Genomic DNA, 18,717 nt, shown 5'->3' with positions numbered 1-18,717 from the left:
GGTATAGCCCAGGTGTTTATGGCTTGTATGGTGTTCCCGCCAGTGAGTTTGGACTTGAGGATTTTTCTAACTCTCCTGATGTATTCACTTCCAATTTTTCTTTTAACTTCAGTGTGTGCAATGTTATCAGCCTGGAGAATGCCCAAGTATGTGCAATGTTATCAGCCTGGAGAATGCCCAAGTATTTGTAATGTTTTTTCTCTTCCAGGTTCTTGACGTTGCTTCCATTGGGCAGTTCTATTCCTCCTGTTTTTCTTATTTTCCCTCTGTTCATTATTAATGCAGCACACTTGTCTAGTCCAAACTCCATTGCTATATTGCTACTGAATATACGGACAGTGTTTAGCAGTGATTCGATTTCTGACTGGGACTTTCCATACAACTTCAGATCGTCCATGTACAGCAGATGGTTGATTTTACTTGATGTTTTAGATGTTTGGTATGCGAGGCCTGTTTTGTTAGTATTTGTGAAAGTGGGGTCATGGTGATTACAAACAACAGAGGGATAGTGAGTTCCCTTGGGAAATACCTCTTCTAATGCTAACCTGTCCAAGTGTCTTGCCATTGATTGTTAACTGTGTACTCCGCATGCTCATTGCTTTTTAAATAAATATCTGAATGTTTTTGCTGACACCAGTTGTTTCTAAACATTTTAGTATCCATGTGTGAGGCAATGAGTCGAAGGCTTCCTTGTAGTCAATCCATGCAACACTTAGATTGGTTTTTCTTCTCTTGCAGTTTTCTAAAATCATTTTGTCAATCAGCAGCTGGTCTTTTGTGCCTCTGGTGTTTGGGCAATTTCCTTTCTGTTCAACTGGAAGCTGTTTGTTAGTTAATAAGTGTTGCATTACTTCACCTGCTATTATTCCAGTTAAGAATAATGAAGAAGCTGAAGAAGCAGCACTTTCTTAACTTTCTGCTCCCTTTTTTTTACCTCATCCTAATAGATTTCACCCATAATTGGCTTCAGCTGTTACCGCATAGAATCAATCTACTGTTGGTGACAGCTACCCTATGCAACCAAACTTCCAAAGACAAAAACACACAACCAGTACAACAGTGTAGATAGATGTAGCAAACCTCACATGGTTTTTTTGGTAGTAATTGCCTTCACCACCACATTATGGATAATGAATGTTGATCATCTTCAAACTTGCTAGCTAGGCTTTAATATAGCTTTGCTTTTTAGATGTTATGTGGCCACTGCATTTAGGAACATGAAAGTATCACCACCACCGCAAGGGCCTTTTAAAAATAACGGACAGCATCCAGACTACTGCTGCCCTTGCATTAGAACATTTTGCACATGTACTGGTTTTTGCCAATCCTCCACTTTCCTTTGCTGTCCCCAAAGCTACTCAAAAAATATGTCCTTGAGAGCTGAGGGACTTCAGGGACATATATAGGGGGCAGCAGAAGCAAGGAGGGGATTGGTAAAAATGGTTGTGTGTGCAAAATGTTCTAACACAAGGGCAGAATGCTGCCCAACCTTTCTACCCCTTGCAGTGACAAACGTGTTTGAGTGAAAGTGCAAAAGCATTAGAAACCAGAGAAGCAAAAGGAAGTCTCTTATATTGATTTTTATTTCAAATATTTATATCCTGCTCCTCTAATACAATACTGCTCAGGGTGGTTTACAAGATAAGCATGGTCCTATTACTTATTCTTTTCAGTTTCCATAAGTGTCCAGTCTATAGAGCAAGATTGGTTTGTTTTTGTTTTTTTAAAATACTGGAGGGTGAGAATTTCAAAAGAATCCAGAAAGGTTGTGCAAACTAACCGGTAATTGGAGTATGTGCACCTTAGCCAGCTAATGGAAAGGAAATGGAAACTAAGTTAATTACAGATAACTAAAATATTCAGCTACTTGCAACCCTAAGATAGTAATATATTTTGACATAGCCCAGAAAGATTAACCATACACTAAAATGGTTCCTGCCTATGTCTAGATGGTCCTATAAAAAAAAGTTCCATAATTTAGTTTGACATTGTTGACAAGTCTGACATTGCTGGAGCCTGAATTTGAATATGGGATATTCTCGTGCAGCATAAACTAAGGAAAAAATATAGGCTAGGAGCCATGTTCACCTTTAGTGCTAAGGAGATGCACTGAGTTTTGTGGAAACTCTTTAGAAACCTTGGAAACGCTTTAGTTCAGAGCTTAAATTAAGCTTTCATAGGCTCCATCCTATTTCCTCGAATGCATGAAAGCATTTTTAAAAATTGCTCTATCCAAAGCTTTTTTATCTCCAGATCTTCTTACATGGAAATATTTTCAAGGAAAAGAAAGAGCCTTTCTTCTTCGTGCTCCACTGTTGCTATACAGTGCGTATCCTTTGTAATATTGTGATCATCATTCTTACCATGGCCTTTTCCTGCCCTTTCCCCTCTAATACTGCCAAGAAGCCTCGCAACTTACTGCATGAAAGAAGACCAGCCGAAAAAGAGAGGCTGCACTTGCCTTTTCAAATATTTAAAGGCCATCTTGGTTTTAAGAGACCAGGCGACGCCATTCCTGAGAGTGTGACGAGACTCCCAGCTGCTTGGTTTATTGCCGCCAGCTCAAGTTGAAAGCCTGAATGCTGTGACAGAGCACAGACATGCTGTTTATATTGGCCTGATCATGTTGGCATACCAGTGGGCTCTTTGTGTGGAGCGCTATTAAAAATAGCTGTCTGCTGGCCTTGTGCGCTCCAGAAGAGACCACCCTTGTGAGATCTGGACAGAATAACTCGAGGAGAAGTGCATGAAACAGGGATGCAGGCTCATCCCTTCATTAATCGAGATAGTAAAGTTCTGCTTTAATTTCAGAGATGACGATTGTGATGGCTCTCTGCAGGCCTTTTATTGTTATGTCTTTAGAATAATGGTCTTGATCTTGTTCATCACACCAGGAAACAGTTTTGGGCCGAGCGAGTACCAATGCACAGCAGTCACATTTGTACTGTTACTTTTCATGGTCCAGTTTGTTTATATTAGCATAAAGATGTGCAACTGAATGAAATTTAGTTACCAACCTTGGGTCCCCAATCAGTGGTTTCCAACCTTGGGTCCCTGGATGATGTTGGTCTATAACTCCCAGCATCTCCAGCCTCAGTGGCCAAAGGCTGGGAATGATGGGAATTGTAGTCCTAAGCATCTAGGTCTGCAAGCACCACTAAGATCTGTGAGGATGTATATGCCCTAATAAGTTCCTTTGCTGTATTGGACCAAGAGTTTCTTGTCCAGCATTCTATCTCTAAGAATTGTCAGCCAGATATCTTTAGGAACTTGTAAGCAGGACATTAAAGTGGTGACCATCCCTTATTGCTCAGCCTGAGTATCTGGTAATTGGAAATATATTGCCTCTGAACATAAAATCTGCGTGCATCTCTCATGGCAGTTTGTCTCAAGTTTTCATATAATCCTTTTTATAGGGCTAAACTAGTGGCCATCACCACTTCTTGTAGCAATTACATACCGATGATTGTGCTGGATGACCCAGCATGTTATGGCTAACACCTGTCATGTTATCTGCTTCTAAATAGGTGAAGAGCATTATAATTGCATCTCTGCACTCCATAAATCTATGCGAGGCTCTGATGAAAATGCTTCCCTTTACTGGCTTGCCCGAATGCTTGAAGGTGGTGAGGATCCACTGTATGTGGCAAGAAGATTGGTAAGGTTTGCAAGTGAAGATATAGGTGAGTAACGATATAAAAATCAATTCAATCAATTAAATGAATTAATGAATGAATGAAATGCAAACCCTCCTTTGTGCTTTTTCATTTGATTTTAAATTAATGCTATGCCAGTCTTATACACGAACATAAGAAGGGCCCTTCTTGACCTAATCAAGCAGGTCAAGAACTAATCAATCTAAAGGAGAGGAGAGCTGGTCTTGTGGTAGGAAGCATGACTTGTCCCCTTAGCTAAGCAGGGTCTGCCCTGGTTGCATATTAATGGGAGACAATGTGTGAGCACTGTAAGGGGATGGAGCTGCTCTGGGAAGAGCATAAGGTTCCAAGTTCCCTCCCTGGCATCTCCAGTACTGAACTAGATGGACCTATGGTCTTCCTATGTACCTGTCTAGACTAGCATCTTGTTTCCAGCAGGGGGCAACAGATACTGTTTTTGAGCACTAAAAACCATCAGTGGTTGCTAGTCATGATGCATATCCAGAATTAAAGGCGGTTTGCTTCTGGATACCATTGCAGAGGAGAAATGGCAGGTGAGCAAGATGCCTTCATCTCCTGTTTGTGAGATACTTCTGGGACTCCCACAAACAGGAGATGAAGGCATCTTGCTCGCCTGCCATTTCTCCTCTGCAATGGTATCCAGAAGCAGACCGCCTTTGATTCTGGATATGCATCATGACTAGTAACCACTGATGGTTTTTAGTGCTCAAAAACAGTTTCTAGAGAATAGATCAGTTCTTAAGAGTGTTGTTCATCACTAAGTACCAATCTGTGTATTACTCTAACAAATGATACCCCATTTTATATGCATTTATTCATTGGTTGTCTGTAACCTATTACAAAATAACCTGTTTGTACTTTTTACATAGAATAATTAAGAAAAGTATAATCCTCTCTAATAAAACGCTTGGTGTCCGTCCGTGGACGGACACCAAGTGTGCGTTTGTGCCTGCCTGTTCTGGGCATGCGCGAAGCGCATGCCCAGAACAGAGCAAGGCAGCCGCGAACGCCAGCACCCAGCGGCCATGTTGGGGCCGGGAGAAGGAGAAGTGGCCGCCGCCCACGCCGGGAGGAGAGTGTGGGCGAGGCGGCGGCGGCGGAGCCGCGACCACGGCCAAAGGTGGCGGTGGCCGCCATGGGGCAACTGGCGGCGGGAGTGCTGGTGAGGCGGCAGCGGGGCGACTGGCCCCATGGCAGTGGCCGCTGCCGCGGAAGTGCGGCCAAGGCGGCGGCTTTGCCGCCGCCTCGGCAAGCGGGAGCGGGGGCCAGGGCGGGGCGACAGGACAGACAGGAAAGGACTGGGCCCGCTGGCGGCCGCACTCAGGGGGCCGGGGTCTCCCGGAACGAAGGAGAAGCGGGGACCAGGGAGGGCAGAGGCGGCTGCGGCAGAACCGACCCTGCCGCGGGGAAAGCCAGGGCCCGCCGCAGGGAGCGAATAAAAGGTAGAAGAGTCTTCTGGCCAGGGTGGAGGGCAAGAGGGAGTGGGGGTGGGCCCGGAGCACTTACTAGCGCCCGTTATTTAACGGGCCTGAAAACACTAATAATATTATAAAGCAATACAAAAAAGTACAGAATTAAAAAGAACAATTAATTAAAATGATCCATTACAATACTGCATGTAAACCCAATCCAAAGTAACCTAAGACGACATGGTCAAGAAGCACATGTCCCAAAGTATCAGCTGGAGAGAGAGAGACAGTTATCCAAAAGATGATGCAAACTTTCTTTAAAAGCAAACAAAAAAAGCCAAAAGCAATATAAATGAGCACAGAATTAAACAATTCTTCACTCTGTTGTATTTCTTTAAGCTTTGTAATATACACACTGTATTTTTCTCAGTATTTTTTAGGGATTTTTGTTTGTTTGGGGATTCGCTTGTGATTTCTTAATATTTTTGAATCCATTGCGTTACGCCTCATTTTCCTCCTTTGTATTTTTACATAGTAAGTATTGCCCTGGATCAGTTCCACATAAAGCTAATTCAAGAATCATTTGGGGCCATGTTAACCAAGTGCATGCAGCGGCCTTGCAACTGTTCAATAACAAACTTAGTGAGAGAGAGATTTGGTCCATAGAAACTTGGGGTGTGCTTGCTTCTGTACCAGCTATTGAATAAGAACCAATAGCTGGTACAGTCAAATATTTGTCAGTCAAACATGTGTTTGACTGACAGATGGCTCTCAAAATTATGCTGGACCTATCTCAGGTAGAATTTGGTCATGCCAAAATTAAAATTGCTATTACAAACTACAGAGAGCTCAAATATTAAACCACTAGGACAACTGAAGTTCAAAGGGTTGACTTGTTAGCTTGGCAGTGGTCTATATAGCTGCAGTCGTTTAGCTGTAGCTGAACCAGCCTCTGTTAACTGGGCTTCACAAGATTTGGGGCACACCACCTCAATATGTGTGGAAGTCCAGGACCCCCAAGGTAGAGTTCTCAGAAATGCTACCTGTTCCATGCACAGGCACAGTGAGAAAGGCAGAGCTGAGGGGTTTCAATGCGTGGATGAGACATTGGTGCCGGGAGGAGGGGTTTAGATTTGTTAGGCACTGGGATACATTTTGGGGCAAGCAAGGCCTGTACAAAAGGGACAGGCTGTACTTGAACCAAGATGGAACCAGAGTGCTGGCACTTAAAATCAAAAAGGTTGCAGAACAGCTTTTAAAATGACGCCTGGGGAATAGCCGACAGGAGCTGGGCAGTATCTGGTTCGGCAAATGCCATCCTTTAAAGTGCGAGAGTGCAAAGGATTCAGATAAAAGAGAAGGGGACAGAGTAGAACCACCTAAAGAGCAGACAGAAGGCTGTGCCAGCTGGTCAAAGAGTCAAAAGAAAGATAGCATACACCAGGAAAGAGATTCCGTGAATAGGTGCTTATATGCCAATGCCAGAAGCCTCCGAGCCAAGATGGATGGAGCTGGAGTGCTTGGTTGCTAACACAGAAATAGACATAGTGGGCATAACAGAAACATGGTGGAACAGTGAGAACCAGTGGGACACTGTTATCCCTGGATATAAACTCTATGGAAAGGACAGGGAGGGGTGCCTTGGAGGTGGAGTAGCACTGTATGTTAAAGAAGGGATAGAATCTAACAAGCTAGAAAACCTAAGTGGACCTGAGTCCACAGAAACCCTGTGGGTGACAATACAAGGCCTGAAAGGAAATGTGCTACTGGGGACATGCTATCGCCCTCCGGATCAAAACGCTGACAGTGACTGGGAGTTGCAGGAGGAAATCAGAGAGGCTTCAAGGAGAGACAGAGCAGTAATAATGGGTGACTTCAATTACCCACACATAGACTGGGTAAATTCAGTCGAGTAATAACAAAAAGGTCAAATTTCTAGATACGCTGAATGACTGTGCCCTAGAACAGTTGGTCTTGGAACCAACCAGAGAGAAGGCAATCTTGGACTTAATCCTGAGTGGCACCCAGGACCTGGTGCATTATGTCAGTGTCATCAATCCTTTAGTGACCATATTGCGATCAAATTCAGCATACGTGCGGGGAGAGAATCACCAACAAGTGTGTGGATCAGGGTGATCCAGTTGGCGTAGTATACCTGGACTTCCAAAAAGCTTTCGACAGAGTTCCTCATCAAAGACTCCTGAGAAAACTTAGCAGTCATGGAATAAGGTGACAAGTACATGTGTGGATTGCTAACTGGTTGAAGGACGGGAAATAGAGGGTAGGGATAAATGGAGAGTTTTCACAATGGAGGGAAGCAAGAAGTGGGGTCCCCCAAGGATCTGTACCTGGACCGGTGCTTTTTAATTTATTTATAAATGATCTAAAAGTAGGGCTAAGCAGTGAGGAGGCCAAACTTGCAGATGATACCAAACTCTTTAGGGTAGTGAAATCCAAAATGGATTGTGAGGAGCTCCAAAAGGATCTCTCCAGACTGGGTGAGTGGGTGACAAAATGGCAAATGAGGTTCAATGTTGGCAAGTGTAAAGTGATGCACATTAGGACGAAAAACCCCAACTTCAAGTACACGCTGATGGGATCTGAGCTGTCGGTGACTGACCAGGAGAGGTATCCTGGGGTTGTGGTGGACAGCTCGTTGAAAGTGTTGACTCAATGTGCGGTAGCTGTGTAAAAGGCCAATTCCATGCTAGGGATCATTAGGAAGGGGATTGAAAATAAAATGGCTAATATTATAATGCCCTTCTACAAAATGATGGTGCGCCCACACCTGGAGTACTGTGCACAATTCTGGTCACCACATCTAAAAAAGGACGTTGTAGAACTGGAAAAGGTGCAGAAGAGGGCAACCAAGATGATCAGGGGCCTAATGCACCTTTCTTATGAGGCAAGGCTGCAACACCCGGAGCTATTTAGTTTAGAAAAAAGATGACTGCAGGGAGACATGATAGAGGTCTATCAAATCATGCATGGTGTGGAGAAAGTGGATAGAGAGAAATTCTTCTCCCTTTCACATAACACTAGAACCAGGAGTCATCCCATGAAATTGATTGCCAGGAAATTTAGGACCAGCAAACGGAAGTATTTTTTCACACAATGCATAATCAACTTGTGGAATTCTCTGCCACAAGATATGGTGACAGCCAACAACCTGGATGGCTTTAAGAGGGGTTTGGATAACTTCATGGAGGAGAGGTCTATCAACGGCTACTAGTCGGAGGGCTATAGGCCACCTCTTGCCTCCTAGACAGGATGCCTCTGAGTACCAGTTGCAGTGGAGTAACAGCAGGAGAGAGGGCTTGACCTCAACTCCTGCCTGTAGGCTTCCTGCGGCATCTGGTGAGCCACTGTGTGAAACAGGATGCTGGACTAGATGGGCCTTGGGTCTGATCCAACCAGGCTGTTCTTAGGTGTTGGCTGAGATTGCTCTCCATTTGGTGCAATGTCTGATACATAAAACGGACCCTTCATTTAATACTTGAATTATGTGAGACCTTATGTGAGATATATAAAGCAGACACTGGTTTGAGTACATTTCTGCTTTTAATGTACCCTTGTGTTCTCTGTTTATAGGATTGGCTGATCCCTTGGCATTATCACAAGCAGTGGCTGCTTATCAAGGCTGCCACTTTATTGGAATGCCGGAGTGTGAGGTAAAATCTTCTATCTATATAATTCTCTAAGGCATACCTGTGGCTAATCCTGTGTGTGGCAGCTCTCATGAGAGTTCGTGAGCAGAAGCACCGTGGCGATTGGGCAGGAGCGGGCCTCAGGTGTGGGTGGGGAGGTCTCTGGGGATAGGGTGCTGCAGCTTGTCCGGTTGGTGCCAGCAACACTGCAGCTGCGACCAAGAGGGGTGAGGGGGATAGAGTAAAGGGATGAAGGAGTGACCAAAAGAGGTGAGGGGGATGGAGGAGGAGCAGGCGTGCAGTTCAGGTGAAGGTGGAGAGATCTCTGAGGTGAGGAGGGCGAACAAGTATTAGCATGCAGATGCTCTGCACGGGTTAAGCTAGTAGTTATTAATTCACTTGTAAACAATTTAACCATTAATGTTTACTTTCTCTTTACTCTTGCTTTCTTTTGACTAGACCTTTCTCTCCTCACATAGAACTCCCTTTCTCCTCATGTAGGGCAAAACATTTTATTACTGGTATAATTAGAGAAACTGCTAAAGTTAGTGCTTCCTTGGCATAGGATACAAATCTTGGCAAATGGTAATGCTTACCTTAAATAAGAGCAGAGTATTGTGACCTCCACCACCCCTGAGTTCTTCTCGGGCACAGATTTTATTTCAATTCAAAACTAGAGAAGAACTCAACTCCTTCCACAAGTCAGCCTCTGAATCCCCTCCCACCCACTTAGCTGGCAATTGCTCTGGCAGCTGCAGAAGAGATATGCGGGGAGGTCTCTCTTACTAAGCTATGTTTCCCAAAGCTACTGATATCTGGGTCACTTCTATATTAGAGTCCAGGCATGGCAGAAACCTTCATCTCTTTTCTCCCTCCTTTTGCCACTAGAGCAGCAGCCAGGTAAGCATATGGGAGAGAGTGTGGAAACTCTCAGAGGCTTAGAATAGACTGAGCTATTTCCTGATAATAGTTTTGGGAGGGGAAAATAGCTCTTTATGCTGATGCCAATTATGCATCAACTTGGGGAGTCTTCCACTATTTATTATAGGAATATAGGAAGCTGCCTTATACCCAAGTCAGACCATTGGTCCATCTAGCTCTCTGTTGTCTACACAGACTGGTAGCGGCGTCTCCAGTGTTGCAGGCAGGAGTCTGTCTCAGCCCTGTCTTGGAGATGCCAGAGAGAGAACTTGGGACCTTCTGCATGCAAGCATGCAGGTGCTCTTCCCAGAGCGGCCCCATCCCCTAGGGGGAATATCTTACAGTGCTCACACATGTAGTCTCCCCTTCAAATGCAACCAGGGTGGACCCTGATTAACAAAGGGGGCAATCCATGTTTGTCACAACAAGACCAGCTTATTGATTATAATTATTATCAATCATTTCAAAGGCTACTGTTGTCTCAGAAACAGTGTGGTCAGTCTAATAAAATGTTGCAGCTTTTGCTGGGACTATTCCAGACTAGGATATGGGAAAGAACTGCATGTTTAAGTCTAATATATAAGTAATTAGTTGGGAGGAGGGGTCCTAGTCTAGGGATTTGTTTTATATGTCTGAAAAGTATTGAAATGTGATTTGTCTCACTAATAATGATAATTAATGCACTTTATTAGCCACCCCTTAACAAATTGTTTTCTGGGCAGTTCACAACACAACATTAAAACATCCAACAAAAACACATAAAAGACATCAAATAACAACACACACACACCCCATAATAAAATATTTTAAAATTTGTTTTTGTAAGTCAATTTAAAAAATCAAATTTAAAAAGCCTGAGTGCACAGAAAGGTCTTTATATGGTGTCTAAAAGAACAAAGTGATGATGCCAGGTGAACCTCACTGGGGAGGCTGTTTCATAAAATGGGGTGCAACCACTAAAAAGGCCCTTTCCCTAGTAGCCACTGGCCTCACCTTGTTTGTCAGGGGCACTCAGAGCAGGGTCTCTGAAGAATATCTTAAGGTCTGAGTCAGGACTTATGGGACAAGGTGCTTTCCCAGATAACCCAGTGCCAAGCCATTTAGGGCTTCAGAGGTTAATACCAGCACTTTGAATTGGGCCCGGAAACAGACTGGGAGCCAGTGCAGCTGATGAAGCACTGGCGTAATATGATCAAAATGTCCAGTCTCACTCGCTCTGAAATGACACACCCCAGCTGTACCTTATGACTCTTTTGTTCACATCTTTTAGCTCTGAGTCTGCATTTAGTGCCATTTTAAATTTATCTGAAGAGCTCACCGTCTTGATATCAGTTTTCTCATGACCAATTGTCAGCTGTACCCCATAAAATGGTGAAACTATAGACCAAGGACATTCACTGCATGCATTGTCTCTAAGTTGTTAGCCACTTGACTCTGCATCCCCCCTGGAATAATCATGAGCAGCTGCTCAAAGCCAGTTGCGGAGATATTAAGTGTCACGGAAGCAGCAAGAGCCTACAGGGGAGGAGGCCCAGACCATGCATAGGTTTGGCTTTGGTGATGGTCACAGGAGCCTCCTGAAAGTCCTTTAGTCCTAACTTCTGTTGGGTTTCCTTTCATTGAACAGGTCCTACTAGCCCAATGTGTCCTCTATTTTGCCAGAGCACCAAAGTCCATAGAAGTGTACAGTGCTTATAGCAAGGTCAAGGCATGCCTGAGAAATCATCAAGGACCACTTCCACCGGTTCCTCTGCACTTAAGAAATGCACCAACCAGGCTCATGAAAGACCTAGGCTATGCTAAAGGTTATAAATATAACCCGATTTATAAGGAACCTGTAGAGCAGGAATACTTGCCTGAAGAGCTGAAAGGGATCAATTTTTTTATGGAAAGAAGAATGTGATGAACTGCCTATGACTGTTTCTTATTTTCCCCTGGTGAACTTTGTAATTTTCTTACCATTTTAATTCTGTTTTAAAGCTACCATGTTTTATGACGTTAAGTGAATTTGCTCATAGTGGCATGCCTCTATCCCTTTTTACCCATATATTGATTATTTGTTAATTATTGAAGTCTGTGGAGCTGAAGTTAAGCCACTTTGTCTTTTGCAAAGGTATACAGAAAAACATTGGCTGCCACTCAGTTTATAGTTACATGAGCTTAAGAGCAACTGAACTCATTGGGACCTAAATAAGCATTTCTGCGTTGGACAGCAGCCATTATCATCAAAAGAAAACATTTGAGTTACATTCCAGCCAAAGCTGGACACTTTTAAGGTTCCTTTTATTTTACTGGGATTGATTTAAACATGTGTTTAACTCCCCCATTTAAATCAAAGGGATTTTAAAATGCTTGGATTTTGGCTGGATTGTGCCCTTGTTTTGGCTGGATTGTGCCCTTGGATAGTTTTGGCTGGATTGTGCCCTTGGTTAACACATTTTAATTTAAATTACTCAAAATCTGTGAAAATGGAATGAGTAAGAAAAATAGTGCATTTGCACCTTAGGAAGTCAAAACAATATAACTGAAATTCAGTACATTATCAGAGTTTTGATATATAAAACTTGTAAATAAAAGTTGATTTTAAAATCATGTGTATGGTTTTGTTAGGATCTTGATTGTGCTACTTAACAATATTTTAAATGTTCTCCTCTTTCCCACTTGCTCATCCTTACTAGGGATGTGCATGGGTCAGGACCGGCACGGGGGGGGGTCTACCTTTAAGGGTGGGGGGGGTAGAACTTACCCCTCCCGCCGCTCTTCCCCCTCCGGCGCTGAGTTTAAAATTGAAGTTTTCGGGGCGGCAGCGTTCCTCCCTGCCGCCCCTGCCCCCGTTGTTGCCCGGAAGAAGCTGTAATAGAAGCACGCATGCGCGCATCGTGCGCGTGCCTGTCGCTGCTATGTGCGCACACGCCGGCGACAAGCACACACCGCGACGCGCCCATGCGTGCTTCTATTACAGCTTCTTCCGGGCAACGACGGGGGCAGGGGCGGCAGGGAGGAACACTGCCGCCCTGAAAACTTCAATTTTAAACGCAGCACTGGAGGGGGAAGAGCGGCGGGAGGGGTAAGTTCTACCCGCCCCCCACCCTTAAAGGTAGACCCCCCCCCCTGTGCCTGACCGCCAGACCGGTCCGTTTCCGAACCGGTTCGGAGGCCTCCAACATGGCCTCCAAACCAGTTCGTGCACATCCCTAATCCTTACTATGAATGCCTGGCATCTGCTGAAGGAAAAACAGGTTTGGCTGGTTCTGACCTGTGTATGTCAGCAGGTGGCAATATGAATGTAATAATCATATTTGGGTTATTCCTTTTGCACACGGTTACTTCCTTTTGCGCACAGTTAATATGTTGCTGTATTAAATGAAACTGTGAACTAGTTTTCTGATTGGCCACTGATGCTATGCTCTGTGATTGGACTAAACTATCTCTCCTGAGGTTGTTTGCCTAATGACATCACTATTACTATATTAGCCTTGTAGCTTCCTTTTCCGGTGTGTCTCCATTTTAGAGAGCTCCCGATGTTGTTAAACAAATAAAGGTTTTCTCTGAACTTCCTGCAAATGGTGTAAATGCCTCCATTCATTGAACTGATCTCAAGTGAGATTTTTCCCCACATCACATCCCACTTCTAGCTGAAGAAGAAAGAGCACCATCTCTTGACCTTTCACTTTCCATAGCTCATATTTTCTAAGGAATCATTCCACTAGGTAAAAATAATGATGGATTTAATTTCTGTCAAGTTGTGCTAGATTGTTGACAATGTTCTGTGCTATAGAACAGTAATTCCCAAACAATGGGTCGTTTCCTAAGAATTCTTTCATCTGAAGGAAGCAGCTTCCTCCAAAGGAACAAGACTCCTTGTTCTAGAGGAAGAAGGTCTCAGGATAGAAGCCTGTGGTTTTCAACAGACTAGAATCCCACAAGGAAATTAATTATAATGGTCCCTGTGAACCCAAAGCATCCACTCACAAAAGGAGCATGCTTGCTGCCTCTGCATGGTTCACTGCTCTAACAGTGCCTCTTTGCAACCAGCCTCTAGTGAGTTAGGTAGGACTCTTGTCTTTGCATTAAGTAGGACTGAATCATTCATCATTCCCACTGGAGCACTCAGCAAAATTATCTGTCCATCTATGGAGGCTGTCTGGTGTGACTGAATCCCTCCAGAAAGCATGCTTAGGATTGTGACTTATGCAGAAACAAAGGCGACTGGAATTTCTGTGGACAAGTCATTCTTATTGTACACTTGAAAAGTCAGCCCTTTCAGGCATGAGTGAAGTATGCCTCCAATTTTATTTTTAAAGGTGTGTCTGCTCTCAAAAGTTTTGGAAATGCTGCTGTAGACACCTAAGAAATTGAACAATTTACTTCCACCCATTTACAATGCTATATTATCAGAAGGGAAAATCAGAAATCTCATCTCTCTCCTTTACATGAATGAATGTTGTTTAACATGGGGGCTGATGGTATTCCGTTTTCTCCTAAGTGTTCATTATTCGACTTCTGCTGTTTACAGTGTTCCAGGTTCCTGTATATTAAACCAAATCAATCTATTTCCATACTTTTATATTTGAAAACAAATATATTTAAATCATTGGGGATGCTCCTGATTACTCTGAAAGCAACAGAACATTGACTAACAGGCAACATGGATTCATCTATGTCTATGCTGAAGCAGCCCCTACAGCTTCACCACCCTGTTCACAGGCTGTGTGTGTGTGTGTGTGTGTGTGTGTGTGTGCACGCGCACACACATGCACACACTACTAGAATAAGGGCACTGATTTGACTTCAGACATGATCATGTAGCCAAATCAAAGTCAGGGCAATACTTCTTTCCCCTCACCTCTTGATCTGAAAGGAGTTCATGGCAATGTCAGCCAATGAAACTGAAGCTAAATCAGTAATATCCTGCCCTTACTCAGGCATCTTGTGGGCAAAAATAAATAAATGAAATAGTACCCAGCAGCAGTGGGAAGTGCAATCACCATTGCTGTCAGGACCACAAGCAGATGGCTAAATAAATAAAAAGGGGAAAGGTTTCATGAAACATTTTTGCTAAAGCTGCCATTTAGAAGCTGAAAAAATTCACCTGGGGCATTCACCTTGGCCCTAACTGTGAAGCATTTTTACAAAATGGGGGAAATGGTCATTTGCATTTGTCTTCTCACTTAAGTTTGTTATGGATGAGTAGCTGCTAGGAAATATTGAGGGGCAAGGGTAGGGAGCTACACCCTGCTATCTATCAGTGTCTCCCCTTCCATCAAGCCCAACCATCAAGCCCAGTCTAGAAGGAAAAATGGAGTGGACCAGCAGAGACATGTCTGACTTTCTCCCAGACAGACCCAAGGGCTATGTAAAATGGAATGCATACAACATGCTATCTCTGTTTTTCTTTGGGGAAGAATATGTGAGAAAGGGCCTTCTCAGGGGTGACACCCTTTGGAGCTACTTGCCACAAAAGATTCAGCAAACCTCCCTTTCCCCCTGCAACAACCAATTCAGATACTATCGTTCAAGTGGGTGTTTGCAATTGCTAAGAGTGCTCCCTTGCGTATCCTTTATGTCTAACTGGTTTAAAGCTCTTGCTTTACCACTTTTGTTTTTAAAATAATTTTAATGTTGTTTTATTGGCGGATGTGTTTACAATGATTCAGGGTCACTTAGAATGGAAAGATGGAGTATATTTTAACAAATAGTTGCCTTGGAAAATCAAGAGGCCACTGAAGGATGGATTTTAAGAACTCTTGGTTATGCCTTTTCAGCTTGGAAGAGACCTATTATTATTTATTTTTTTTAAAAAAAAAATTGGTTCCTCCAGGTTTTTCCTTAAGCTGCCAGGAGCTGGGAGAAATTCAATCCTCTGCAGAGAAGGTTAGCATCTACTGAAGAGAAGGTGACTTAAGATTAGCCACAGTGGAAGGACCCCTACCAAGAGTTGACAAGCCAGGAATCTTGGAGTATCATAGCCAGCCACATTATACCATTTATTCACACACTATTTGCAGGAATACTTTCCCCAGCCTGGATCTATTGAAAGGTTGTGTGTTCTCTCTCTCCCCCCGCTCTCCTCCAAAAAATGACAGCAGACATTTGAGTGGATCTGCAAATAAATTTGTCACCATTTCTTGTAAATTGTGAAGCAGCTCCAAGATTCTAAACTTAAACCAACCTGTCAGTTCATTTTATGCAAAATCTAGTCTCGTCAACTTCTCAATATGCTCTTTCACAGCTCCCATGGTACTAATGTATCTTTTGGAGATAAATTGAAGAGAGCTGTGAAAGGTGCATTATTCTAATTGGGGGGGGGATGTATAGAGACTGCCTCTATATTGTTCCTCGTGTATTTAATATAGTCTTTGGTCCCTTCACTGAGGAACCAAAAACATATTGCTACAAAGATTCTGTGTAAATTTAAAACCAGTTGCCTTTATTTCCTGATACTTGGGTTTTTTTATTTTTACATATATATTTCTCACCTTTGGACCACAAAATGGGTCTCATGACGGACATGTAACATGAGATCATTTAAATGTGAGTGTTTCTTTAGGTCAAACTTATCTTCAGGAAGGAGGAGAGTCTTCTTCACTCTGCCCTTTAGGCACCATAGTGCTGTTTGGTAGCTTACTAATCTAAATTTCATGGATACTCAACTCACCCTGCCTGCTCCATTAGGCATCTGGAAAACATTACATTCACACTGAGCATGCTCCACGGCTTAACACAGGTATGTAGCATTCCCCTGCTAGTAACTTGACCTTGCATCGCCTCATTTTTAGCCCCTTTTAATTCCTCCAAGGATGTATTTCAGAGCCGAAAGAAAACCGCGTGTGACTGGCCAATATGAATGGAAACTGAAGCATACAGAGCAAGCCCAATTTTTGCCTGACTTGAGTGGGCTGAGTGCCAAATGTAGCACATTCATATCCATTCCTTGGGTACTCGGAGAATAGAAATTCCATCTAGTTTTTGTTGTTTTTTTAAACCAAATTCAGATAAAGATATCTCTGATGACACACTGCTTCAAAATGAAGTGCTTTTGGGCAGGGAAGCATTTGTACCCAGGGAAGCCCCCTACCTCGGTCCCCCTGCACATAACATGCTCAATAAAACTGAGGATATCAGGGTTGTGTGTTTAATGTTGATTCTGTTAATGGAACTGCTCCCGGGGAATTGGCAAATACCCCTGGCTACATTTTATGCTTGTGTGGGGAACTAGTGAGCTTGAATGGAGCAGCCCACTTGAGAATAGATATGTTCAAAGCTTCAGATGCGGGAAGAACTGAACAGAGACGTTAAAGTTCAAAAATAGAATCAGGTTTATTATAGGGTTTAGGGGTTTAGGAAGAGAAATGGTGCAAAGCATCTGTACCCCTAGTTCTCCCTGTCCCACCCACCCCACAACCGATCCAACTCCCTGCTGCATCTTCATTTCATCTCCATCCCTTCTCCCCCATCCCTTTGGCCAGTTCATTGTTTTTGTTTTTTAAAAATTATTTTACACTTATATTCCGCTCTTCCTCCGAGGAGCTCAGAGTGGCATACATGGTTATTTTTATCCTCACAACAACCCTGTGAGGTAGGTTAGGCTGAGAGATACATGGCTGGCCCAGAGTCACCCAGTGAGTTTCATGGTTGAATGGGGATTCAAACTCGTGTCTTCCCATTCCTAGTCCAATACTCTAACCACTACACTACGCTGGCTCTTTCTCACTCCCATCCCTTCGGCCAGTTCATTCTCACCCCCCCCCACACACACACTCACCCTTTGGCCAATTAGTTCTCACCCCATCCCTTCAGCTCTGGTTTCGCTGCCCATGCCGCCGCCTGCTTGGCCGTCTTTGCGAGGAGGCGAGTGGTTGGAGCCCACAATGCGCTCTCCCGCTGACTCGCAGTGGCGCCATCACCTCCTCCTTGACCTCCCTCCCTCCTCGGCAGGCTGGCTCAGAAAGAGGCTCCCCCTGCTGTGCTCGCTCTGCTCTGCCCTGCCCTGCCAGGAAATGTCACGAGAACTGCCACACACGGGATTAGCCATGGGTACACCTTAGAGAATTAGAGAGAGAGAGAGAGAGAGAATATTTAACTAACCAAACTAGCAAGACTAAGAAATTAAAAAGACTAAATTACCGCTCACAAGGAGGCAATTTGGCTTGAGTTTCTGAATTAAGTTCACTCAAGGCTGACTAAAGAGAAATGGTCTTTGGAGAGCAAATGGCATTTTAAAATGGAATCCAACCTCACAAAGTTGTAGAACTTTAGAGCTAGAAGGCACCTTGTGGGTCTCTAAAGCCAACTCCCTACAGGAAAGTGCTACAACATCCCTGACAGCACAAGGTGAATGGTTCCACTGGCAAGCAGCTCTTACCATTCGGAAAGTCCTCTTAATCTCCAGCCTAAATCTGTTTCCTTGCCATTTCAACCCATTGGTTCTAGTCCTTCCCTTGGGAAACGGAGAACAAGCCCACTCCAGCCATGCAAATTGTGCCATGCCACAAATGAGTGGTTTTGTTCCACAAGGTCAGGCAAATGAAGCTAGGAGCAAGTGAAGAGGGTCACAGAGGTATGTATACATTCAATACTGTAATAACAATGACATACCAGAGGTGTGGAACTAGTGGAAAAATGTTGCAGTATATCTCCAGCTTCTAAGGGATGCTCACCTTCAAGACAGCAACCAGTCTTGATGCATAGTGGTGTAGGGATGCTCAAGTCTTATAGGAGAAGGAGACTTGCAAGAGAGGGATGAGGGCAAAGGGCACCGTCCCCCCACCCACCGCCGCCTCTTTGCCTTGAGGCTTTCCCCAGAAGTGCTATGTATCACTAAAGGATCTGTTTGGAGGTTGGCTGGTATCTGGGGAGTAGGGAAAGGAAAAAAGGTGTGCCCCCCCTTTATTTCCTTCCTCTTTGTCTTTGTATAGTGTAGAGTGGGATGTTCTTTAGTCTCATGGCACATATTCAGGATACTTGCTATTTACAGCAACAAGGCTTGAGCACAGGGGCGTAACTATAATAGGGCAAGGGGAGACAGTTGTCTGGGGGCCCACTGCCTGGGGGGGGGCAGAG

General features: G+C 43.9%; 1 protein-coding gene across 2 annotated transcripts in view; it reads left to right on the top strand.

The window, feature by feature from the left end:
• Positions 1-12,246, top strand: part of WRNIP1 (WRN helicase interacting protein 1) — a 67,138-nt gene extending 54,892 nt beyond the window's left edge. The window contains exons 6-8 of one of the 2 annotated variants that reach the window (XR_008306132.1): positions 3,528-3,683; positions 8,678-8,757; positions 11,282-11,334. Coding sequence is in view for 1 of the 2 variants with exons in the window: in XM_053245452.1 (XP_053101427.1) it covers positions 3,528-3,683; positions 8,678-8,757; positions 11,282-11,557 (512 nt within the window). In the remaining variant the exon portion in view is untranslated. Of the gene's footprint in view, positions 1-3,527; positions 3,684-8,677; positions 8,758-11,281 lie in introns of both variants that reach the window. The other variant, XM_053245452.1, reaches the window with a different exon arrangement.
• The last annotated feature ends 6,471 nt before the right edge of the window (positions 12,247-18,717 follow it).

Source organism: Hemicordylus capensis, chromosome 4 (genome assembly GCF_027244095.1).
Source record: "Hemicordylus capensis ecotype Gifberg chromosome 4, rHemCap1.1.pri, whole genome shotgun sequence".
Lineage (NCBI taxonomy): Eukaryota > Metazoa > Chordata > Lepidosauria > Squamata > Cordylidae > Hemicordylus > Hemicordylus capensis.
The sequence above is the reverse complement of the archived record's forward strand: the minus strand, read 5'-3'. Positions and strand labels throughout refer to the sequence as shown.